This window comes from Pavona decussata, unplaced genomic scaffold (genome assembly GCF_977016875.1).
Source record: "Pavona decussata unplaced genomic scaffold, jaPavDecu1.1 SCAFFOLD_11, whole genome shotgun sequence".
In the NCBI taxonomy this organism is placed as follows: Eukaryota; Metazoa; Cnidaria; class Anthozoa; order Scleractinia; family Agariciidae; genus Pavona; species Pavona decussata.
The window spans coordinates 3,232,013-3,252,104 of NW_028145434.1; the positions used below are offsets into that span (position 1 = coordinate 3,232,013).

Below are 20,092 nucleotides of genomic sequence, written 5' to 3' on the forward strand. Positions count from 1 at the left end.
AAACTGAAATGTTTTTGACATGATTCAAAAATATTCTCTTCCCCCAGAGTCGTACAGTTTGCTTCTGCAAGATGTATCTCGTACTGATAAACTTGGCAAAGGTTGCGTCTGTATCGGCGGTATCGTCTGCAGCAACGTGAAAGATTCTGGGAGGGAACCGCTTTTAGGGATCCCGTTCATTGATCGAAATTGAGCAAATTAAAGTGCTATCGACTAAGGCCAGGTGATCTCAGTGGGGCTCTGACTTTCAAAATTTAAGCCTTGATGGCTTAAATTTTAAAAGTGTATTAGTTGACTGCGAGGAAACCTTTCGCAAATCACTGTTAAATGTCTAGTTCTACCAAGAGAAAATAAATATTTCTACCGATTTTTTTGCCCAGCTGAGAATTTCGAACTATTTGAACGGATGTTGGCTTTTGTGATCACCTTTCTCTTCCTCTTTTACGTTACCCAGAACTCTGATCCCATTCTTGTATGAACGTAAGGAAAAAAAAAGAAAGGAAGAAAGAGAAAGGGCAAAATGTCCTACTTATCTAATACGTACCGAAATAAGCTTCATGTATCATCACTACCGAACCATTACTCTCGCTGCACATTTCTCCCATCATACAATAGTTCTTAGTCTAGCGCCCAGTCCTCTCTCGCTTTTTTGTCTAATTGTCTTTCAGGCAGGATCAGAGAGGTCACGTGTCTCTGCGTAACAAGGTAGTGACACGTCTCACTGATTGTACAGTGATTAGACCAATCATCATCTCCTTATTGAACCAGAAGGTCAACCGAATGATTGAAACTTGTACTCCAGTGTTTTAAGTAACCACGAATCCTGTTTTCTTTATGGGACACTTAGTTTGGCCGGTAGAAACAGGCATCTCATTCTCCCGAAATATAGCTGTGTTTTACCTTGAAAGTTAATCTCATACCATCTAGCGATTTTCGACACTAAATTTGTCTAAGCGCTTCAGTTTGCAAAATTTTTAAAACTGCGCATGCGCAGTTTGACTGTGCGATTTTTTTTTTTGCTTCATTTTAAAGGTACGTGGCTTAGAATGTTTATAGTTTGAGTAAACATCAGTAAATGAAAGCAGTCTTTATTTTTCCCTAGAAGAGTAGTATTCGACCTAAAATCTAGGTAGGTAATAGTTGTCATTTAAAATATCTCAGAGTCAACCAGCCTAGTTGTTTTTCTTCGCTCGCCGTTTTGACCGTTTTCAGTTTGAGATTTTCCTAGGTAAGTATATACTGAGAGTCTGGAACAGGCTAGTAAAAGTTTAAGTTGGCAAACTTTTCTTTCCATTATTTTTCATCACCATCATAAGTTGCATCTTATTTACAGGGTTCCTACGGGTCATGGAAAACCTGGAATGTCATGGAATTTTAGAATTTCATTTTCCAGGCCTGGAAAGTCATGAAGTTTAGGTGTGGGTCATGGAAAGTCACGCGTACGGAACGAAGGGGAAAGGTCTCACAAGAACAGACAGAGCGGGGGGTGAAGACTTGTTCGTTACATACAGAAAGTCGTTTTGGTTTTAACTAAACACATGTAAACACGGTTTCTGATTGGTTGCAAGCCATATCACAAAAACAGCAAGCATTACATGGGTTATTTTGCGGGAAAAAAATCCCTTCACAAAATTAAGAGAAGTGCTGTGAGCACTCGAAAAACGCAGTGGAAAGCTTGTGCTTTCACAAAAGTTTCACGATAACAAGCAAAAGTACCATACATTTGTTGACGGTTTGTAGGGGAAACGATTTCGCTTGAGAACAACGACATAAGATCCATAACAAAACCACTCAATAAATTAAACATTAGTTTATTGCTTTTGCATAGTTACGTGTGAATTATGGCGCAAGTACGATGGCAAAATGTGTTTGATAAATTTAATTTAATAACTAATGTTGCGGAGTTTCCAGTCTTTAAATTACCGATATTGACCAGCAAATAAATCCTTATCTTGTCAAAAAAAAGGCAGTTCAAGCAAAGAGTATTCATGCAAAATTCAGAACAATAACCAACATGACAGTAGAATGCACAGTAAAACCCGCTATCCCTAATACTCAACTTGGAAACTAATATAACTCAAAATTAAGGAAGAGGTTTAAAATAGCAAAGACCTCAAATAGAAAATCAATGATCAAAGGCATGGAGGAGAAAAAAAGAGGTTTCTCTGTTTTGGATAACCGAGTTAAGACAATGGGATTATATATTAAAGCAATCACCATCATTAGTCTTATTTCCTTAACATATTTAGGCATACATCTAACATGTACCTGAAATTATTTTAATTACTCTTACTATTCTTTTTAACTTATACACATTTTTTTTTTATTATTTCCACCATCTCTGTATATATTATAAATACATGTACGATTCCACAACGCACATACATGTCTACATTCTTTCGGCTTCACCATAATAGAAAGTCTATAAAAGATTTGCTTTCGTTTTGACGTATAATGTTGTAAATTAATTATTGTTGTCACTGAAAAGCCCTTTTCAGGGAGTGTCATTAAAGTTTGTATTGTATTGTATTATTGTAAAGTCTATTCTCTCAGGTGCGTGAGTGTGTGGAGTGGGGGGGGGGGGGGGGGAGACGAAGTTCTCCTTTGAATGGTTGGTGAGGATCTGCATCGTACAGCTTAAAAAACAAACAACAACCGGTTGCCTCGACTTTGGGCTCCGGAATCGTACACTATTTGTTCTCTAAAATTCTATGACTTTTCATGACCATAATATGAGACAACATCCACGAACTTGGAAACCTGGAATGTCACACAAAAAAGTAAATCTCTAAACTTTCAATTGGCCGGGAAAACAGCCTACTTACATGTGTACACGTCTTTTTGAAAATATGTGGCCAAGAACGTACAGGTATTTGGCCTGAAACGATGCAAGAGTAGAAATTGGGAAGCCTTTTGCCGTGAACTGAGACTACAATTTTGTAATCTTCATAAAAGATTTGACTTTCCGTAAATTTCCTTGACTTTACATCATTCTCATTTTGCAGGATTTCCAGGCCTCGAGTTTGTAACATTGGAATTTCCATGACTCTCTGGGATTTCCACAACCCATGCAAACCCAGTGGGCTTACATGGGCCCAGAAGGACAGAGCTAAACAAACTAGTCAGCTCTGCAGCATTGAGCACTTGATGTACAAGGCTTTCTACTATGTACACAAAGTAACAAGAAGTTATTTCATTGAAGGACAGGTTTTCCCCCAGCATTTTTTTAAGCGTTCCGTAACTTGTACACGAAAATGCAGAAACCAACCTAATATCCACAACGCATCCTTACTCCAGGTCAGTAAAATGAATGATTTTTACATTTTCAAACCTGTTTTACACCTAACGCAGGCATTATAATTCATCTGCAGAAAAAACGGCCCAAGTCTGTATTCTATAATCAGACTAACATGGTTCAAAAATCATAATTATGATTACAAAGGACATCAACAGCCACCCTTGGTGCATTCTGCATACAAAGACAAGGCAGCTACAAGAATGCATTGCTGAGTACAGAGATGAATGGAATTTCTGGCAACACTGGTCATGAGAATGATGTATTAATCAGTAAATGACACAGGCATACTCGGAAACTGAAAAAAAATCCGAGTGCTCCTATGAGGAGTCGAACCTAAGACGTTCCGATTACTGGTTCGGATGCTCTACCACTGAGCCACCACTGGTCATGTTTACTATCCCACCAAACGTTGTACTCGATGGTTGTGTTCAGGCCCCAGTTGTTCAAAGGCCGGATAACTTTATCCGCTGGATAAGGCACTATCCAGGGTCTAAAATATACTTCACGTTAAACGTTGTCCAAGGTTTTCGTACACTCCCAAACTTAACTGTGGTTAGAGTGTGCATATTCGCTTGAACACGAGGAAATACTGAAATCTTTGAACAGATTGAAACTGTCGGATAGTGCCTTATCCACAGGATAAAGTTATCCGGCCTTTGAACAACTGGAGCCATGGATAACTCTTAACATACACCTACAAAATAATTATTATGTAGTTCCACAACTACTTCTTGTCTAACATTTGCAGTTCAGTTGTGAAAGAATATAATTATTATGGGCCACTGTTGATTAACAGCTAGTCAAAACTAACATTCAACAATCAATACAGGAAATTCATGTGAAGCTTCAGACTGAGACAAGTTAACAATAGGCTGATTTAGCAACAGAACGGGAACGTCATTTGAGGACGCGAGAGCTCGCGGAATAGTCTGAACGCGAGTCTATTTCGACTATATATGGGCATTCTTGATGCGCGCGCCGTTGTCAACTGACGTTCCCGTTCTGTTGCTAAATCAGCCTAATTATTATTAATACACAACCCTTCACCTTTGGGTCGCTTTTCTGTATGAAAACTATTAAGTCCTTGAATAGGTAAACTACAAGCAGTCCCTTAATTTTCTTAGGGACAGTAAAGCGAGCTTGTAGTCCACTGAATGGTGTTTACACCATTTACCATAATTACAGTGCACATGTACTAAATTCATAATGTAAGAAGGTAGAAAGTTATGGCTTTAGATTGAAACACAATAATTTAGTGCATCTTTGCCCTGATTAGCTATCTAGCATGTTGCACAAAAGAATACATGTACTGTGTCACTGAAAGTGCGGCACCAAGTCAACATTCTCTCTATAAGCCTTGCATGCCTCTACTGAACTGCATTACAAGTCAGAAGTTACCCACTTAACCATTAATTTTAATTATGCTTGGATTGCAAGCATTACATTACATAACCAAAGCATTCTCCATCAGGGAATCTGCACTTGCTTTTAATCGGTCTCTAAATTGCCCTGCTAGGGACCTTGCTGCTAAAGTAAGAATTTGTCTTTTAGACGACCCTGTAGGCAAAGAAAGAAGAAAACACTGATTAGCAGTGTTTTTTTTTTCATAATAATTATAATAAAATAATAAATCACTTTATTTAGGGGTTGATGTATTAGTGCAGAACACTAATTGGGGACACTCGCCAGATCAAATAATTTGTTGGTTTTTGAGGAGAGGGGGCTACCTGGAGAAAAACCTCTAAGAGCAAAGACGAGAACCAACAACAAACTCAACCCATGTGTGACGTCGAGCCTGAGAATTGAACCCCGGCTACATTGGTGGGAGGCAAGTGCTCTCACTATTGCGCCATCCCTGCTCCCCCTCACACTTGTGACAACTTGTGCTTCATACTCACTATGGTGAAAGGCTGCTAGCAGTGACAAGGCCTTCACCACCACTTGATTACACAGCTTGTTTTGCATTTTTTACAATTGTAAAACACATGGTTTTGCTTTCCCTCTAAAAGAAGGGGCTGGTGGCAAATGTGTAAAGTTCTGTGAGCACTAACTTATAGCTTGACCTTTTCTGGGGGTTTGTTTTTGTTTGTTTCTGTTTACAAGTTTTGCTTGAGCTCTTCTTATACGAAAATGCTATACATGGTGTATGCTACAGCTGTACGGTACCAGTACACTTTCTACAAATTCTGCATGACATAAGGTTGGTGAGTGGTCACAAAACGAAATTTTCCATCTCTGTTATTAAAAAAGGCAACATAAATGGTCCTTCAACTTCTGGACTTTTCCACTCAAAGGCTGCCGACTTCACAAGTTCCCAAGTTTTGATTGGTTTCATCAAAATGGTACAACCCAAAGCAATAAAATCCCCATGTAACTGTTGAAGTGTTGACAATATTAACATACCTGAGATTTTAGAGTGCCAATCGCCATGTGCCTGTCCAGATCCTAAAACAACCTCTCCAAGGGTGTATGATAAGCCTGACCACCTTAAGTTGTAATTTGACGGTGTGCTTTCTTCTGCTTTTGCAATATAAACTTTAGGGATGTGGATGGACTGTGAAAAGGTTTCAAGTTCTAACTTTGACACAGGGTCACTGAGGGCAAGACAAGTCAAGCCAAACCATCTGAGGAAAGAAACATCCAGAAAGTTTCAAAATCAAGAGACATTTGTCACACGTTACATGTACTTAATAGATTACAGACAAATGAAAGTTAATTGGCTTTAATAGTTGCCTGAGTGTTTAACATGTTTTAAAGTGCATGCACAGATGCATTTAGAAATAATTAAGTTAACCAACGTTTAATAATATTTTATTTATAATTGCCTTCAGGAGTGGGTATTTACAATATTGGCGAGCAAGACCTGAGATCACTTTCTTAGTGTCACCAATCCTTCCTATGCCAGTATAGTCTGAGAAACAATTCAGGACATCTCTACCCTGCTCAGTCAGCCCTCTTTTTCAGGAAGTTCTCCTACATTGTTAGTTAACATGAATCCTACAGTATAATGTTTGCAAGAAACAGGATTGCCTGTATTCAGGCAAAATGAGAACACTTCTTATCCTCTGGCGTGGTTTTCTGAATTCAGTCATGGAAAGATCTTTAACCAATTTCTCAGCACCTCAACCAGTCACAGACTAACATGTACTACTTGAAACACCATATTAGTTTATATATTAATATATACGTTCTCATCTCTTACATACTACTTACTTTCCAGGTAAAAGCTCTGACACCATTTCCTCAACACCAATTATCACCTGGCCCTCAGCAACTTTCTTCCCTCGCACCAGGTTTGCTATTCTATGCTGTGCACCCTTAACTCCTGCTGAGAATCCCACTGGTAATGGAGCAATTCCAGACACAGAGGAATGTGACTGCACTGCAACATGCTCAAAAACTTGCAGGAAACCATCCTTAATTGCTTCAATGGCTTCAGAATCATTAGTTGTTATTGCTAGGGATATGGACTGATCTCTTCCATCTATCAAAGAATGAGAGTCAAATGTCAAATGTCAAAATTCATGCTCTAGATATCTGTTATCATTATTAGCCCTTCTTATCAGTGAACAACTTAGCTTTGCACGTGACAAAAGAAACGGAGCCAATATTGGTACAAAAATTTAAGTTCTTACGCAGGTAATCCTCCATCTCTGGATCAAGTGTTGTGATCACACTTTCAACAGAAGTCTAAGAGATAAAGAGAAAAGAAAATTAAAATGCACCCTTAATATACGGGAGGAAAATTTCCTACTATAACCATAGAACATTCTTTGAGTTTTCTTTCTTTTTTATCTGTAAAATACAAATCAGTGAAACCAATATCTATTCATGAAACACCCATTCCTCAGAGCCTAAATAAAATTGGGTGCACTTAAATCTTGAGCCAATTTATCCAATATATTGATACGAGCTAACCCATGTCTCCAAGATCTTTTTTACACTGGTAAGAAAACAGAAGAAATACGGTCTCAAGGAATGTGACTAATGTTCATGTGACAAACATCCCACATACTGCTAGGATTCAAAATAATTATGTTGATGAGTGGTATATGTAAATGTAATGGCAAGCTGTTATAAGCACACTCCTTTCTGCCATAGATCAGTTCAGCTACATGTATACAGCTATTTCAATTAACGTTGTCGGATTAAAATCAAGCTAAAAGACAAGACTGCAATGTTTTGTGGGATTATTTTTTATGAATAATTTCATCAAAATCATTCTTGCACGTGCAGGTCATTGTACTGCTAATTACAACCTATTGTTTTCTCCAGGCATAACTGATTTTGATGAATTTATTCATAACAATCCCACGTAAACTTTTGGTCTTGTCTTTTAGCTTCATGCTTTGAACCGACAACGTTAATTGAAATAGCTGTATATACATGTAGCATAATGTGATAATGAAAGACGTCATTTTATAGTAGTGCTATATAATAACATAAACTGAATGAAGTAGTGAGCATTTCTCACAACCATAAGAAAAATAATATTGTGCATGAACCAAGCACAAGGAGAAGCATGTGCACAAGAAAAATAGACAGTTAAGTATGTTTGTGTTTGCATTTTAGACTGAGGCAAATGCCTGAGGCAGGGACTGCCACGCAAGGATGAGACTGCTGAGCCACTCTAGACATAGCCAAAAAAAAAGGACTGATCCTGATCGATCAAGGTGCTTCCATTATCTCATGAGATAAACAGACGCCTACTTCTGCTAAAGTAACTGTACTTATGTCACAAGACAAAGAGTGAACTGGTTTGAGAAAAGCACGAGGAAATGCACTGCTGCCCAGCAGCACTAAATGTGCGTCACCTTGTGCTTAGATGTATTTCACTAGTAGGAATCAATGTGAGATTATTGCAGCCTAAGCATACATTGTACATGTAAGCACAAGGAAATCAAAAGCACTGTTCATCTCATGCTCTTTTTGTGTTTGTGCTTATTCCTGTACAAATCTCACAAGTGTGAACCATGCCTTACCCAACACAGCATTTTAGCTGAGTACATTTTTATGAGCTATTTCATTTTGCCAGAAGACATTAAGACATGAAAGACATAAGAACATTGGATCTGTTGATACTTTTAAGTGTAAATTGAATACTTGACTTTTTACATGTACATATATAAATGTGTATTATGTGCATACTGAGATTTTGTTTTTATAATCTTACAGTTATAATAATTTAGTCATTTTAATTAATTTTTAGGTAAATAGCACTTTTAGTCTTCTTATTAATTTTTATGTAAATAGTGCTTTTGGATCATTGAGAAAAAGCATTCTAAAAGTTTGTAATGATCTGGTACTATTATTTTACTTATCCTATATTTTATACAAGTTCCCCTGAATTCATAAATTCTTGAAGTTCTGTTTTTCTAACATTAGTAAATAAAGTATACAGTTTTTAGCTTTGGGGGGCCTACGGGTGAAAAAAGAAATAAAATAAATATTAATTAATTAATGAACCAGATAAGTAAAAATCCCAACACAATTCATACAATTTTCAAAAGGAACATTGTTCATTCCCCCAAAATAAACACTGTACTTTCTTAACACAAACAAACAGAAATAACAAAACTAAATGTATAGACAACTCTATATCATCCCAATAGGGATATTGGGCATACATGTAGGAGTTTCAGCAGCCTATTTCTTCACTATTTATTGAAAGAGCAAATTCCCCTCCAAGGGTATTTATATGTGTTCTAGGGGAGCGGTCCAAATCAGTCTGTAATAAAACTTGTGATTATATCAGGGGCACCCAGTGGCTCAATACTCAATTTCTCAATATTTGGGGCTCTTTTGTTAATGTATTAGCAAACACTGTTTAGTTTTATAGGGGAGCAGGGATGTCACTCGCCTCCCACCAATGTGGCCGGGGTTCAATTCCCAGACTTGGCATCATATGTGGGTTGTGTTTGTTGTTGGTATTTGTCCTTGCTTCAAGAGGTTTTTATTAGGTACTCTGATTTCCCTCTCTCCTCAAAAACCAACATTTCCAAATTTCAATTCAATCTGGGTTAAAGTGTATCATTAAGCACTTTACCATGAGCCTCTGGTTCAGGAGATTACATATTAAGCACTCCCCATGTAATTATTGACAATAGAGAGATTTAACTTCGCGTTTACAACTAACGCCAAACGGGAAATGTCAAGCCGCTGTTTGTTCTAAAATGTATAAACTTGTGTTTCTCGTACTTACTTCTCTTTTTTTCGTGTTTGCTCAATAGCTGTCGCCGACTGGGTGGAGATAAGCTTAAACCAAAAAAGCTTCATTGTTTTTCATCAAAGAGAAAATTTCAGCCTACCGTTTGCCGTTTGCCGTAAATGCGATGCTAAATCTCTCTATTAAAAGTTATAAATTACTTTACCTTACTTTTGCTTACTTAGCATTCTACTCAATGACTGAATGCATAAGAAGAAATTAATGTAACAATGGATAATTTTAGAACAATGTATTGTTGTACATGAATTGCATTTCATTGTTGTTACATCAAGAAGTTTCTGATATCTGTTGGGGAGGCCTTCCTTTGCTCAGAATTTGAGATTTGGTTGTAAAACACAAGAATTGCTCCAGCAAATGCCGGCCAAAAATTTGACTAGAAAACTAATATTCCTGTTACTGAGTAAATCTGTAATAATTATTATATTTAAATAAAGGAAATTTGGGAGTAAAAGTGTCATCAAGTTTCCTCAGCTGCCTATGAGTTTGACAAAACGCCCAAATCCTGAGCCATTAATTAAAAATATTTTTATAAAAGAAATTTAAAAAACTGGTTCCTCATGCACCGTTCAGTTAAACACTTGGGAATTTTTTTAGAACATTGAAAGAAGTGCGAGTGGTACTCATCTACAGTTCATGCTTTTTTGAACACTTCTTCCAAGTTATTAAAAATTCCTACATGCCTGTATAACTCAACAATGCACCTTGAACATTTTTTTTTTTCTCTTAGTGAAACAAACCTCTGATTGGCTGATTTTGAGCAGTTGATAAAAATTATAATTTATAGTTTTTTAGCATCGATCTAATAATACATGTACCTTGGTCTTCTCAACGATATTTCTACCAAGATTTTGTGTAGTCTGTAATCCAGCCGACACGGCGCTAGACATCCATCCCCATACACCACCAAACTGATCGGCTTCACCAGAATGTTGCTCTTGCCACGTTGATAATGTAGACGAACTCGAAGAAGGATCAGTAGAACTTCTACCAGCCGAAATATCAGACGAAGAAATGTCCGGTCTAATTTGCTGTTGAACTGGGCTTGCAATTGGATTTACAGGCTGAGATTGGAGCGAACTACCAGCTGTTAAACTCGTAGTTTGGTCGGAAGCAGAAATTGGAGAAGTTAGTGTGGCAGAAGTCATTGTGCTCGGCGATGTAGAATCGATTTTTACATATCCTTCCTCCTCTAAAGCGCTTTCTACTTCTTTGGAAATGTCCATATTGATTAAAGAAACTGGTGATTTCTTAAATCCGTTAAAATCGCCCCAATGAATAAAATTTACGACCAAAATTAGAAAGATACATTCAAAACAACTGATGTTGTAGATTCCATCCAGTAGTCAGAGGACACCATGGTAGAGCCTCGCTTTCGTCTCTACAAAGTGATAGGTGTGAGGGACAGGTGGGTCGGACATATTTCGCGGGTTCTCGCGGGAAGCAAGTTTTCTCTCTCGCGCGCGTGTTTCGTTAGTTACTGAAGGGCCTAGTAGACGACAGCAAGAAAAGCAACTTATGAATTTATATTAGAAGTTATCTTTTTAACGAAAAACAGCAATGCTCTTAATCAAGAGAGATTTGCTGAAGTAAATAATGCAAACAATCTGTTAAAGTTTTCCATCTCTTGCGCGACAAGCCGACAAGGGAGAGCAGAAACATTCGTAAACATTCTTTGGGTAGTTCCTTTAAAGCTTCCTAAAAGTGCCAAATATATCCGTTAAGTTCAAGCCTAACTGGTGAAATGTCGAACACTGAACTTACCTTGTTCCCAGACCGAGGAGGGTCTTTTATCTCCCCACTCCTGAGGGAGGGGTGGGGAGATGAAAGACCGGGTTTGACACTGAATTTGGCTGTGTGTTAATGATTTGCTCTTATATACGTTAAGGAAGTCATATTAAATGGGCGTCAGTCCTGTCGCAATTAAGACTTATTCCACGAAAATATGTCAGGATATGAGTTGATCATGATTACGCGCTGAGTTGGCTATAATCATCTCATATCCAACAAGCGTGAGTAGAATAATTGTGTTATTAAAGACAATCAAGAAACATTGCTAGATATTGCTGATTTCGCTTTGCAAGAACAACCAGAAGACAATTTAATGGTCGCTATTTCTCTGGCAGTCTTCCGGTATGGTATAATAGCTTACAAACCATGGTCGCTAAGCCAATCAAATCACTGGAATTGCATTATACAATGATCCACTTTTCAATAATACCTTGTGTTTCCATCTGTATCTGAAAATACTCTCATGTGAACACTGATGCCCTGCAGATCAAATACAGCGCAACTTGTTTTCTGCTTGCATCCTAATTTCACTCAATTAAAAAAATAATGGTCCATGCATTAGCACGCCGTGTGAGTGCTTCGCTTACTTTGCTTGACTGTTGTGTGTTCTCAGTATGGTGACATTGAACCGTTTCCCTTATCTCTATCGCATTACTGTTCAAAAAGAGTACGGGAATATGTTTTACTGTTTAGATTGCGTATATAACTGGCGAGAATTTGTGCAAAGATTCAGTGAATAAGACGCGATTACAAAACGGTGAGTGTATGTCCACTACATACGATGTCAAGATAGCACACACATACTTTGTATAAAACAAACTTTATTTGAAAAAGTCTGTAAAAGGGTAGCCCAGAGCTGATGTAAACTCAGTTACAAATTAAAATTATAAAATTACAATAATAAATTCGCAATAATGTTTACAAGTAATTAAAACTTCAATGCGTTACAAAATTTAAAAATTGCCATAATTATTGTTTGACTTTAGCTTTCTTGCTCGGGATAAAAACGTCAACCAGCTACCACCATTAAAAAAAACTAAACAACTAAAAATAATTAATATCGTTAAAAATACGATCACTTGGCGAGCTACTTAATCCGGCAGCAAGTGCTACGTCTTATTCTTGGTAATATATTTGTAAGTAGTACTTACCAAATTGCTCCTGAAAAACACAAGGAATCTGGCCAGCACGAGAAATAAAAACAGGGGTCGGATCAAATGGTCCTTCGCAAGCATGCGAGCACGAGAAGTGATCAAATTTATCTTGCAAGTAGCGAGAACTTTAGAAAATACAACTGGCGAGCAGCAAGCACTTCGTTAATTTTGCGCTAGCAGCAAAGCTTAGACGCTATTCTTACCAGAATGCGCCTGGTAGTCTGAGTGACACCTCCACAATACGCAACACTTTTACAGCTTATCGCGATCCTGGTTATGGCATGTATAATTGCCTTAACCATATTGTCGTGTGTTTTCAACTGAACTTGACAGCCAGATTTATTGAAGTTCACTACCACGTCCACAGAGATAAATTTATTTGTGTATCAAAAAACCTACAAAGTACGATTTACGAAATTTCGAGCATGCGAGCAGTTGCGCAAAATATGCGAACACGAGCAAGAGAGCACTCGTTTAATTTTGCGAGCAAATCGAGCAAAGGCCATTCGATACCCCTAAAAAGGTTCTTGATATGTTAGCGCCAAATTGTAAATGAAAAGTGCCCGTCATATCTTATTGATTATGCTATTTATTTGAAAACTTACTCCCCTCAAGTTTACGCACGAGTGGCGTATGATGACGCATTAGAGATGCCCACTGAAGTATCACACAAAATCAGGTCTTCATTCATTTCACGCCAGTGCTAATCTTCTTTGAAATTCCCTTAGTGTCAATGCTGGCCAGGACCATTCACAACGAAACCTATTTTAAAAAACCTGTTAATAGTAAATTCCTTAGTAATAATGCTAATCAAGAACTTGTTTAAAATTTCTAGGACATTTTAGCTAGAACCACTTATAATGGACATAATTTATTTTATTTTATTTTATTTATTTATTTATTTATTTATTTATTTATTTATGGGGGGAGGGGAGGGGGGCGAAATTAGACCACTGCCTTGGCGGTAATTGCGTCTACACAGTAAAGGTATCACTTACTTACTACACGTAGCTCTGGGATATAAATCATTTCAAGATGCTACACCCGCCCAATATCACATCTGGAGTTACTTAAAACCACATTCTAAGGAAATCGTTCCTTTAATTTTTCTCGAATTTTTTTTCGAATTTGTGGAACATGTTAACAGAAGAATTGCAAACTACTACATATCGTCGGGATACTATCGATTTATCTCGATGTTCTGATTTACTCCAGCTTCCGGTAAACTAGTATTATTAATTTATGTAATTCATTTTCCTTTGAATTTTAGTTTAAATTATCATTTTTAATTTTGCTGCCATTTTCTCTCGGAGATATTGGCGCTTATGTGTTTCTCTTCAATCAAAGTTGATGATGATGATGATGATGATGATGATGATGATGATGATGATGATGATGATGATGATGATGATGATGATGATGATGATGATGATGATGATGATGGTGATGATGATGATGATGATGGTGGTGGTGGTGGTGACGACCGGTTAGTCGTCAATGTCTACTCTTTCAAACGGACGAAATCCGACACCTCACTTCTTTTTACCAAATATAAGTTTGAATGGAATATGCGGGGATCGTGCCAGTAATTGTTCCTCTTTCTTTATCGGTGATATTGATCGTAATATTCCTTGCTTCCGTGTTTAGAATCACCATAACAGTGTCTGTCTCCGGTGTCACAAAACCAATGTACTCCAATGAAGTGTTTTGGGAGGAAGTTACTTCGACTCTCTGCGAGCCTGGAGGAACAAACTTGCTGAAATGGCCCAGATGATAGAACATGGGCTGCAAGTCGAAATAAATCGAAATAAGCAGTGAAACTTCCACAATTACAGTAAATCAACTTAACTTTGTTTAACGAGGGTTGCACTTAAACAGTCTGTTACGACTGACAAACCTGTGGCCCTCGGATTCCTAATCGAATTGGAATTTGAAAATGTTGTTTTTTGAGGAGAGGGAAAAACCGGAGGACCCAGAGAAAAACCTCTCAGAGCAAGGACGAGAACCAACAACAAACTCAACCCACTTATGACGCCAAGTCCGGGAATCGAACTCGCGCCACATTGGTGGGAGGCGAGCTGAGTGCCATCACAACTGTGCTATCCCTGCTCCCTGCAAAGAGTTGAGTATCGCAAAAGGGACTATTGCTCACCGTGATAGAATATTACAATAAATAGAATAATCGTTTGCTTCACGATGTATTCACTTAAATCGTAGATCGCGACGTTTCGTTACTGCTATTCTTCATCAGGCCTCAAAGCATGATCAGCAGTAAGCAGTCGAAACGTTGCGATCCACAACTTAAGTGACTACACCGGGAGACAAAATATTTTTATTTATTATAAAAAGTTGAATGAGCATATATTACAAATTTTTATAATTATTAGATGAATCCCTACAAAAGAGATAGAGTTCGTAAACATTTTGGTCTCTCCGGTACAAAAATAAACCATCGTAGTAACACTTACGTCTTGAATATAGAGGTGTCAGTGTTTATGTAACTTATGATCTTGCGTGAACAAGAGATCTTCCCGTAATTAAGATGTCCGTAGAGTTATGGGGTGGAGTTCGAATGAATTTTAGTCTCTCTGGGGGAGATAGGGGGGGGGGGGGGGGGGTGAACATTTCGTAATCAAAAGGTAACCATAAGCACAGGTTCACATACTGCCATTATTTTAACTTAAAACCGAATCTGTTTCATGTAGTTATGTTGTAGGTTAAAATGAATCCCAGGTTAAAATGATTTCAACCTAGGTTGATTTGTATTTTCCTTTGTTAAGGCTGGGTAATTTACATCTGAAACAAGGGAAAATACAAATTGACCTAGGTTGAAATCATTTTAACCTGGGATTCGTTTTAACCTACAACATTTGCACCACTATATAAAAACAAAGAAGTATTTGGGATCAATTGTTAACTAGTAGGCACCTGTTTGTAAAATACTCCATTCTCAGCGTCGACAATAATTGGTGAATCTACAAAGTTCTTCACCCAGTTTGGCCCTCCCTCCGTGTTCAACGCTAGATTCCAGTCCACCCAACCAGTAGACCAGTGTGACAAATTCTGCAATGATAAATTTTGAGAAACTAGGTATACAGAAAGGCAAAAAGGCTAGAAATAAATGCAATGACACAGTCAAAATCTAAAATATAAGCATTTTTCTGCATAAATCATTACCATGAAAAGGCACAAGAGGGCATTTGCTTATGGGGGTGAGTCTGGGGAAGGGTAGATGAGGGAAAGGTGACCTTTCTAAATATTCACAAACTATCATTAATTTTCTCTAATTCTCCATCTTGGGCCAAAAACTATAGCTCAAGTGCCTTGTTTTTCTTAGAAATAGTAAAGCGAGACTTGAGCAAGGAGATGTGAGTCCACAACACTTAACCCACAAGACAGGCTGTCCTGGCTTTATTCATTTATTTATCATTAGAGGCAATTTACTATTCCAAAGAAAAATGGGACTGCTTGTGGTCTAAGGTAAGTCCAAATCCCCCTTCCCCCTCTGTGGTGATTTATGTCCATTGGATACGTAGTAGACAGATTAGATTATTGAGGGATGGGTGGGATGGGGTAGGGTAGAGTTTCCTAATCTGACAAAAGGATTTAAAATTGATTGTTAATATCTCTTAGTGTAAAAATAAAATTGATTTTCACTATTTAACAATTAGACGGCGAGCTCGAGGTTTCTATCCGCTGATAGTTGCCCCGAGCCAACTATCAAAGGCAATAGAAACCCAGAGCGAGCCATGTACAGTCGAACCTCTTTATTACGGACCCCAAGGGGACAGGGATAAGTGTCCGTATTATAGAGGTGTCCGTTTTAGAGAGGTAGGCTTTATATGGATTTCGGTCTCTCAGGGACCAAGTGAACTGTCCGTAATAGAGAGGTGTCCGTATTATAGACGTGTCCGTAAGGAGAGGTTCCACTGTAATTGTTTTAGCATACCTCAGTGAATGATCTATCAAGCAAAAAAATCTTTTGATTTCATTAATTTTGATATATTTGTGCAATGATGCATGCTAAATCGCTCGCGCTCTGACAAACTGCCGTCTATCGATCCATAGACGGCACCTGTGTAGCCAATCAGATTGCGCGTTATGCGATAGTCGGTCACTGAGGTATGCTAATTTCTATTAGTACATATGTAAGATAGATTTTAACCAAGATGTACAAAGTACACTAACTGCATTGTAATCATCAGAACGTCCAAAAGATTGAGCAAGTTGCTGTATTTAGTCAGTACCTCAATGATGCTGTGACTGTAATTGCTTCCTCTTGACCATTCTCCAAGATGAACTCCTCTCTCAGAAGGTGGGCCTGTCCATCCAGTACAGGCTTCAGTGTTCAGCATAAAGTGATCGGGGAATCTAGAGTGAAATACAGGTTCAAAAGCAAGCCCTGAATAAAGCATGCTACAAAATAATAATAAATTATAATGCTCTGAAATACTCTTAAACAGTGTAAAAGGTCATTTGTATAAGCTTTTACACCTACATCCATGATATGATTCGAAATGTCTAGCTGGTAAGACTGGCAAGACTAGCACACTTCAATACATGTTAGGTAAGGTCACACTAGCGATAGTTACTGTACGTGCAAATCTCAACACCATTCAGCTGACTGTGTTGATGGGCAGTGTTGTTGAACCATAGGCCTTGTCTTCTTCACCATCCCATACTAACCTACTTTTATTTAAAAGAGCTATTCAACAACCACAGACATCACTTTTCATGAAGAGTTGGAAAAAATAACATGTAGCCTCCAATGTTTGGTCTAGCCTATTCATATTCACTCATGATGGTAGAATACGAGAAGTCTCTTTCTTCTCCCAAGTTCTGTAGTGTGCAATGGATGTAGCTCCTTGTTCACTTTTCTAATTTGTATAATTTTGCCGTTACTTTGCTTGCGTGATCTCAGGAAAAAGCGTGACTGCTTGCAGTCTGTCATGGATCTTGGCCACTACGCATTAAGACTTGATTCTCACACTCTCTTGGAGCTCAGGTTTTACCTACCCAAAAAGAAACCTTTTTGCATTCATTTGAGGGTTCCAGTTGAGGCTCAAGCCTTCTACTTTTTTTTATAATAAGTGCCCACTCCATCAAGATTTCTAAATCAACCGTCCCTACTTACTTCATATGCGTAGCTGTTAGCACATCAGGGGATGCCAGTGCCTCGTTGTACCAGTGTAAAGCAATTCCTGAAACATATTTAGCTGTCTGAGGATCACCAAGCATTGTATCAGCCCATGGCTGTACAAAGATACGGGCATCATCTAGCATCATCAGTTTAACATCAGAATATCCAAACTGAGCCAAAGTTGGGCCCAAGTCTTTGTTTACAAAGTCTCTTTCTGTCTCTGCTGTGAAACCCATACATTGGAAAGCATACCTGCAGAAATTATTGTTGACGCTTCACAAAGCAGTTTTTCAACCTCATTAAGGTGCTGTTTAGATGGTTAGTAAGAGAACTTCTACTCTACATTGCCATTCTATGGCCAGAAGTAAATTGCATGCGAGCAAATCATTTGGGAAACTTCACAAAAAATAATGCAGGGGTGGCCAATTGCTATGAACTAGTCATGCAGGGGGAATAGTAATGCTCCTCGGCAAGTAGAAAGCATTCCACTGGCCACCAATCGTTCATAATATGTGCTAGCTTTTGTCAACAGCTCAAAATGCCACATTTGCAGACATTTTCCAAACCCTCGCCCATCATCCACCAGCACCTACCAGAAGTGAACCCCCTTGGAAAATCTCCTTTTGAGAGTTAAGGACAACCTAGCAGGTATCAGAGCAACCTGAGTCTTGGCTCAGGTTGCATAGCATTTATGTATCGGGACAACTTGGAAATAATTTTAATTTCGAGCACTGTACTTGCCACCATAATTGGGGATAAAAGGGTTAAGAAAAGTTACATAAAATAAAGGTGCATATCTACTCACCCTGCTATAAACCCAGTTGATGGTTCATTTTCCACTGTTAGCCCCCAGATCTTAACTCCATTCTTCTCATAAGCTCTGAGAAACTTTACAAAATACAATGCCCAAGCTTTATGGTACTTGTCCCCAGCTACCCCCTTTAACTCACCAGCGCCTTGCATCTTTCCATTAGTCTTCATCCATGCAGGCGCTGCCCAGGGACTTCCAAAGAATTTAATGTCTCGCTTGCTCATTCTCATAGCAGACAACATGAGAGGAATTTTGAGATTTAAATCCTCTTTAGTCAAGCTAAAGTTCTGCATTTGAAAATCTCCTTCATGATCATCATAAGAGTAAGGATAGGTGGAGAAATCACAGCTGGCCATAGGGATGCGTCCAATGGAGTACTCAATGCCATCTTGAGAAAAATACGAAGAAATGAGTTTGTTTTGCAAGGTGGTGGTAATGTTTAGAATGTTCAATCCAGCCGCATCTGAAATATTAAAAAGATATTTTTGAAATTAGAGCCAGCACATTAGATGTGGATAGTATTAAACTATAAAATAATGTTATTACTATTAATAGCAGCTTCAGTTGTGGATCCAGTCGGCTTCATGTAAGTGGAGGTCCACTCTTGAACACTTTGCTTATCTCTCTTCATCTTCAGGAAACAAAATATCTTCATTTGGTGCCTCAGCCCTACAGGCCTCGGTTTGGCCTAAAAAATTAAGGGGGGGGGGGGGGACGGAGCTCCCACCCCACCCTACCCTTACCCTACTGAGCAGATAAGACTAGTAGTTATGGGAAGGCAACCTGTCTAGAAGATGGAAAGTTCGTTCCAAACCTGGCTGAATGGACACTCGCTAGTTCTCCAAGATAACCCTTGAATTCCAAGTAGTAACCAACATTTAAAATCTCCTTAAAAACACGCACAGAAAATATTTACCTGTAAATGCACCCCCGATTCCAAGTATTGTTTGGAAAACCTCACCCTGATTCACGGTGAAAGTGATTTCGTCTTCTACAGCAGGCGATTTATTTCCACCCAAAGCCTTTTTTATCTTTCCAGTCCTTAAACTAAAGCGATCACCCGATTTTGAACTCGTGTAAACAGCATACTCTTGTTTGGACAAGGGAATACCCTCGCTAAACGAGTCGCACTCTAGTTCGTCTGAACAGACGCACACTGTTCCACCGTAACCGAAGTCCTTACTGTGACAGGCAGAATACTTAGGTGGAGAAAACTGCACTGCGGTCGCCAAGAGGTTGGAAAACAAGAAGAAGATAACGAAGATCGCAGCTTTCACTGCCATCATGGCTGCGATGGCTGCAATATCAAGCAGGCGCTAGTTTCCCGTCCGAAGAGGCATCGCGTACCACGCGGGGTGGGGTGGAGGGCGTGTGGTTGTGGTGGGGGTGGATGGGTGGGGGTCAGTGAGAGAGAACCCCTCCGGCCCTACCCCCGAAAAAACAAGCAGTAGTCTTGGTTTCTGTACATTTTTGTCAATCTCGAATCTCGCTCCCCCTTTTCCTCGAGTATACCGAATCTTGGCCTTCAAAAAAGCAAGTCTCGGATCCCGAAAAATCTTTCGGGGACCCTCGAGGGTGCTGTAACTGCTGAGTTGTGGACAACGGATTCATTCGGACTGGAAGCGGGAAGGAAGGGAGAAAAGAAAGGAGGGAAGAATGAAGCTGGAAGAGTAAA

The 20,092-nt window shown here is 38.7% G+C and overlaps 2 protein-coding genes across 2 annotated transcripts; both read right to left on the minus strand.

Moving 5' to 3' along the window:
* Positions 1-1,795: 1,795 nt before the first annotated feature.
* Positions 1,796-10,897, minus strand: LOC146488236 (protein PRRC1-like). The gene is made up of 5 exons (XM_085122448.1): positions 10,340-10,897; positions 6,934-6,988; positions 6,512-6,782; positions 5,702-5,922; positions 1,796-4,855 (listed from the first exon to the last, which is right to left on the minus strand). Exons 1-5 carry the CDS (start codon positions 10,745-10,747, stop codon positions 4,743-4,745), a joined length of 1,068 nt encoding a protein of 355 aa, XP_084978574.1. The 5' UTR covers positions 10,748-10,897; the 3' UTR covers positions 1,796-4,742.
* Positions 10,898-13,333: 2,436 nt separating this feature from the next.
* Positions 13,334-19,805, minus strand: LOC146488237 (lysosomal acid glucosylceramidase-like). The gene is made up of 6 exons (XM_085122482.1): positions 19,334-19,805; positions 18,412-18,880; positions 17,601-17,858; positions 16,714-16,837; positions 15,395-15,529; positions 13,334-14,251 (listed from the first exon to the last, which is right to left on the minus strand). Exons 1-6 carry the CDS (start codon positions 19,701-19,703, stop codon positions 14,009-14,011), a joined length of 1,599 nt encoding a protein of 532 aa, XP_084978608.1. The 5' UTR covers positions 19,704-19,805; the 3' UTR covers positions 13,334-14,008.
* Positions 19,806-20,092: the final 287 nt, after the last annotated feature.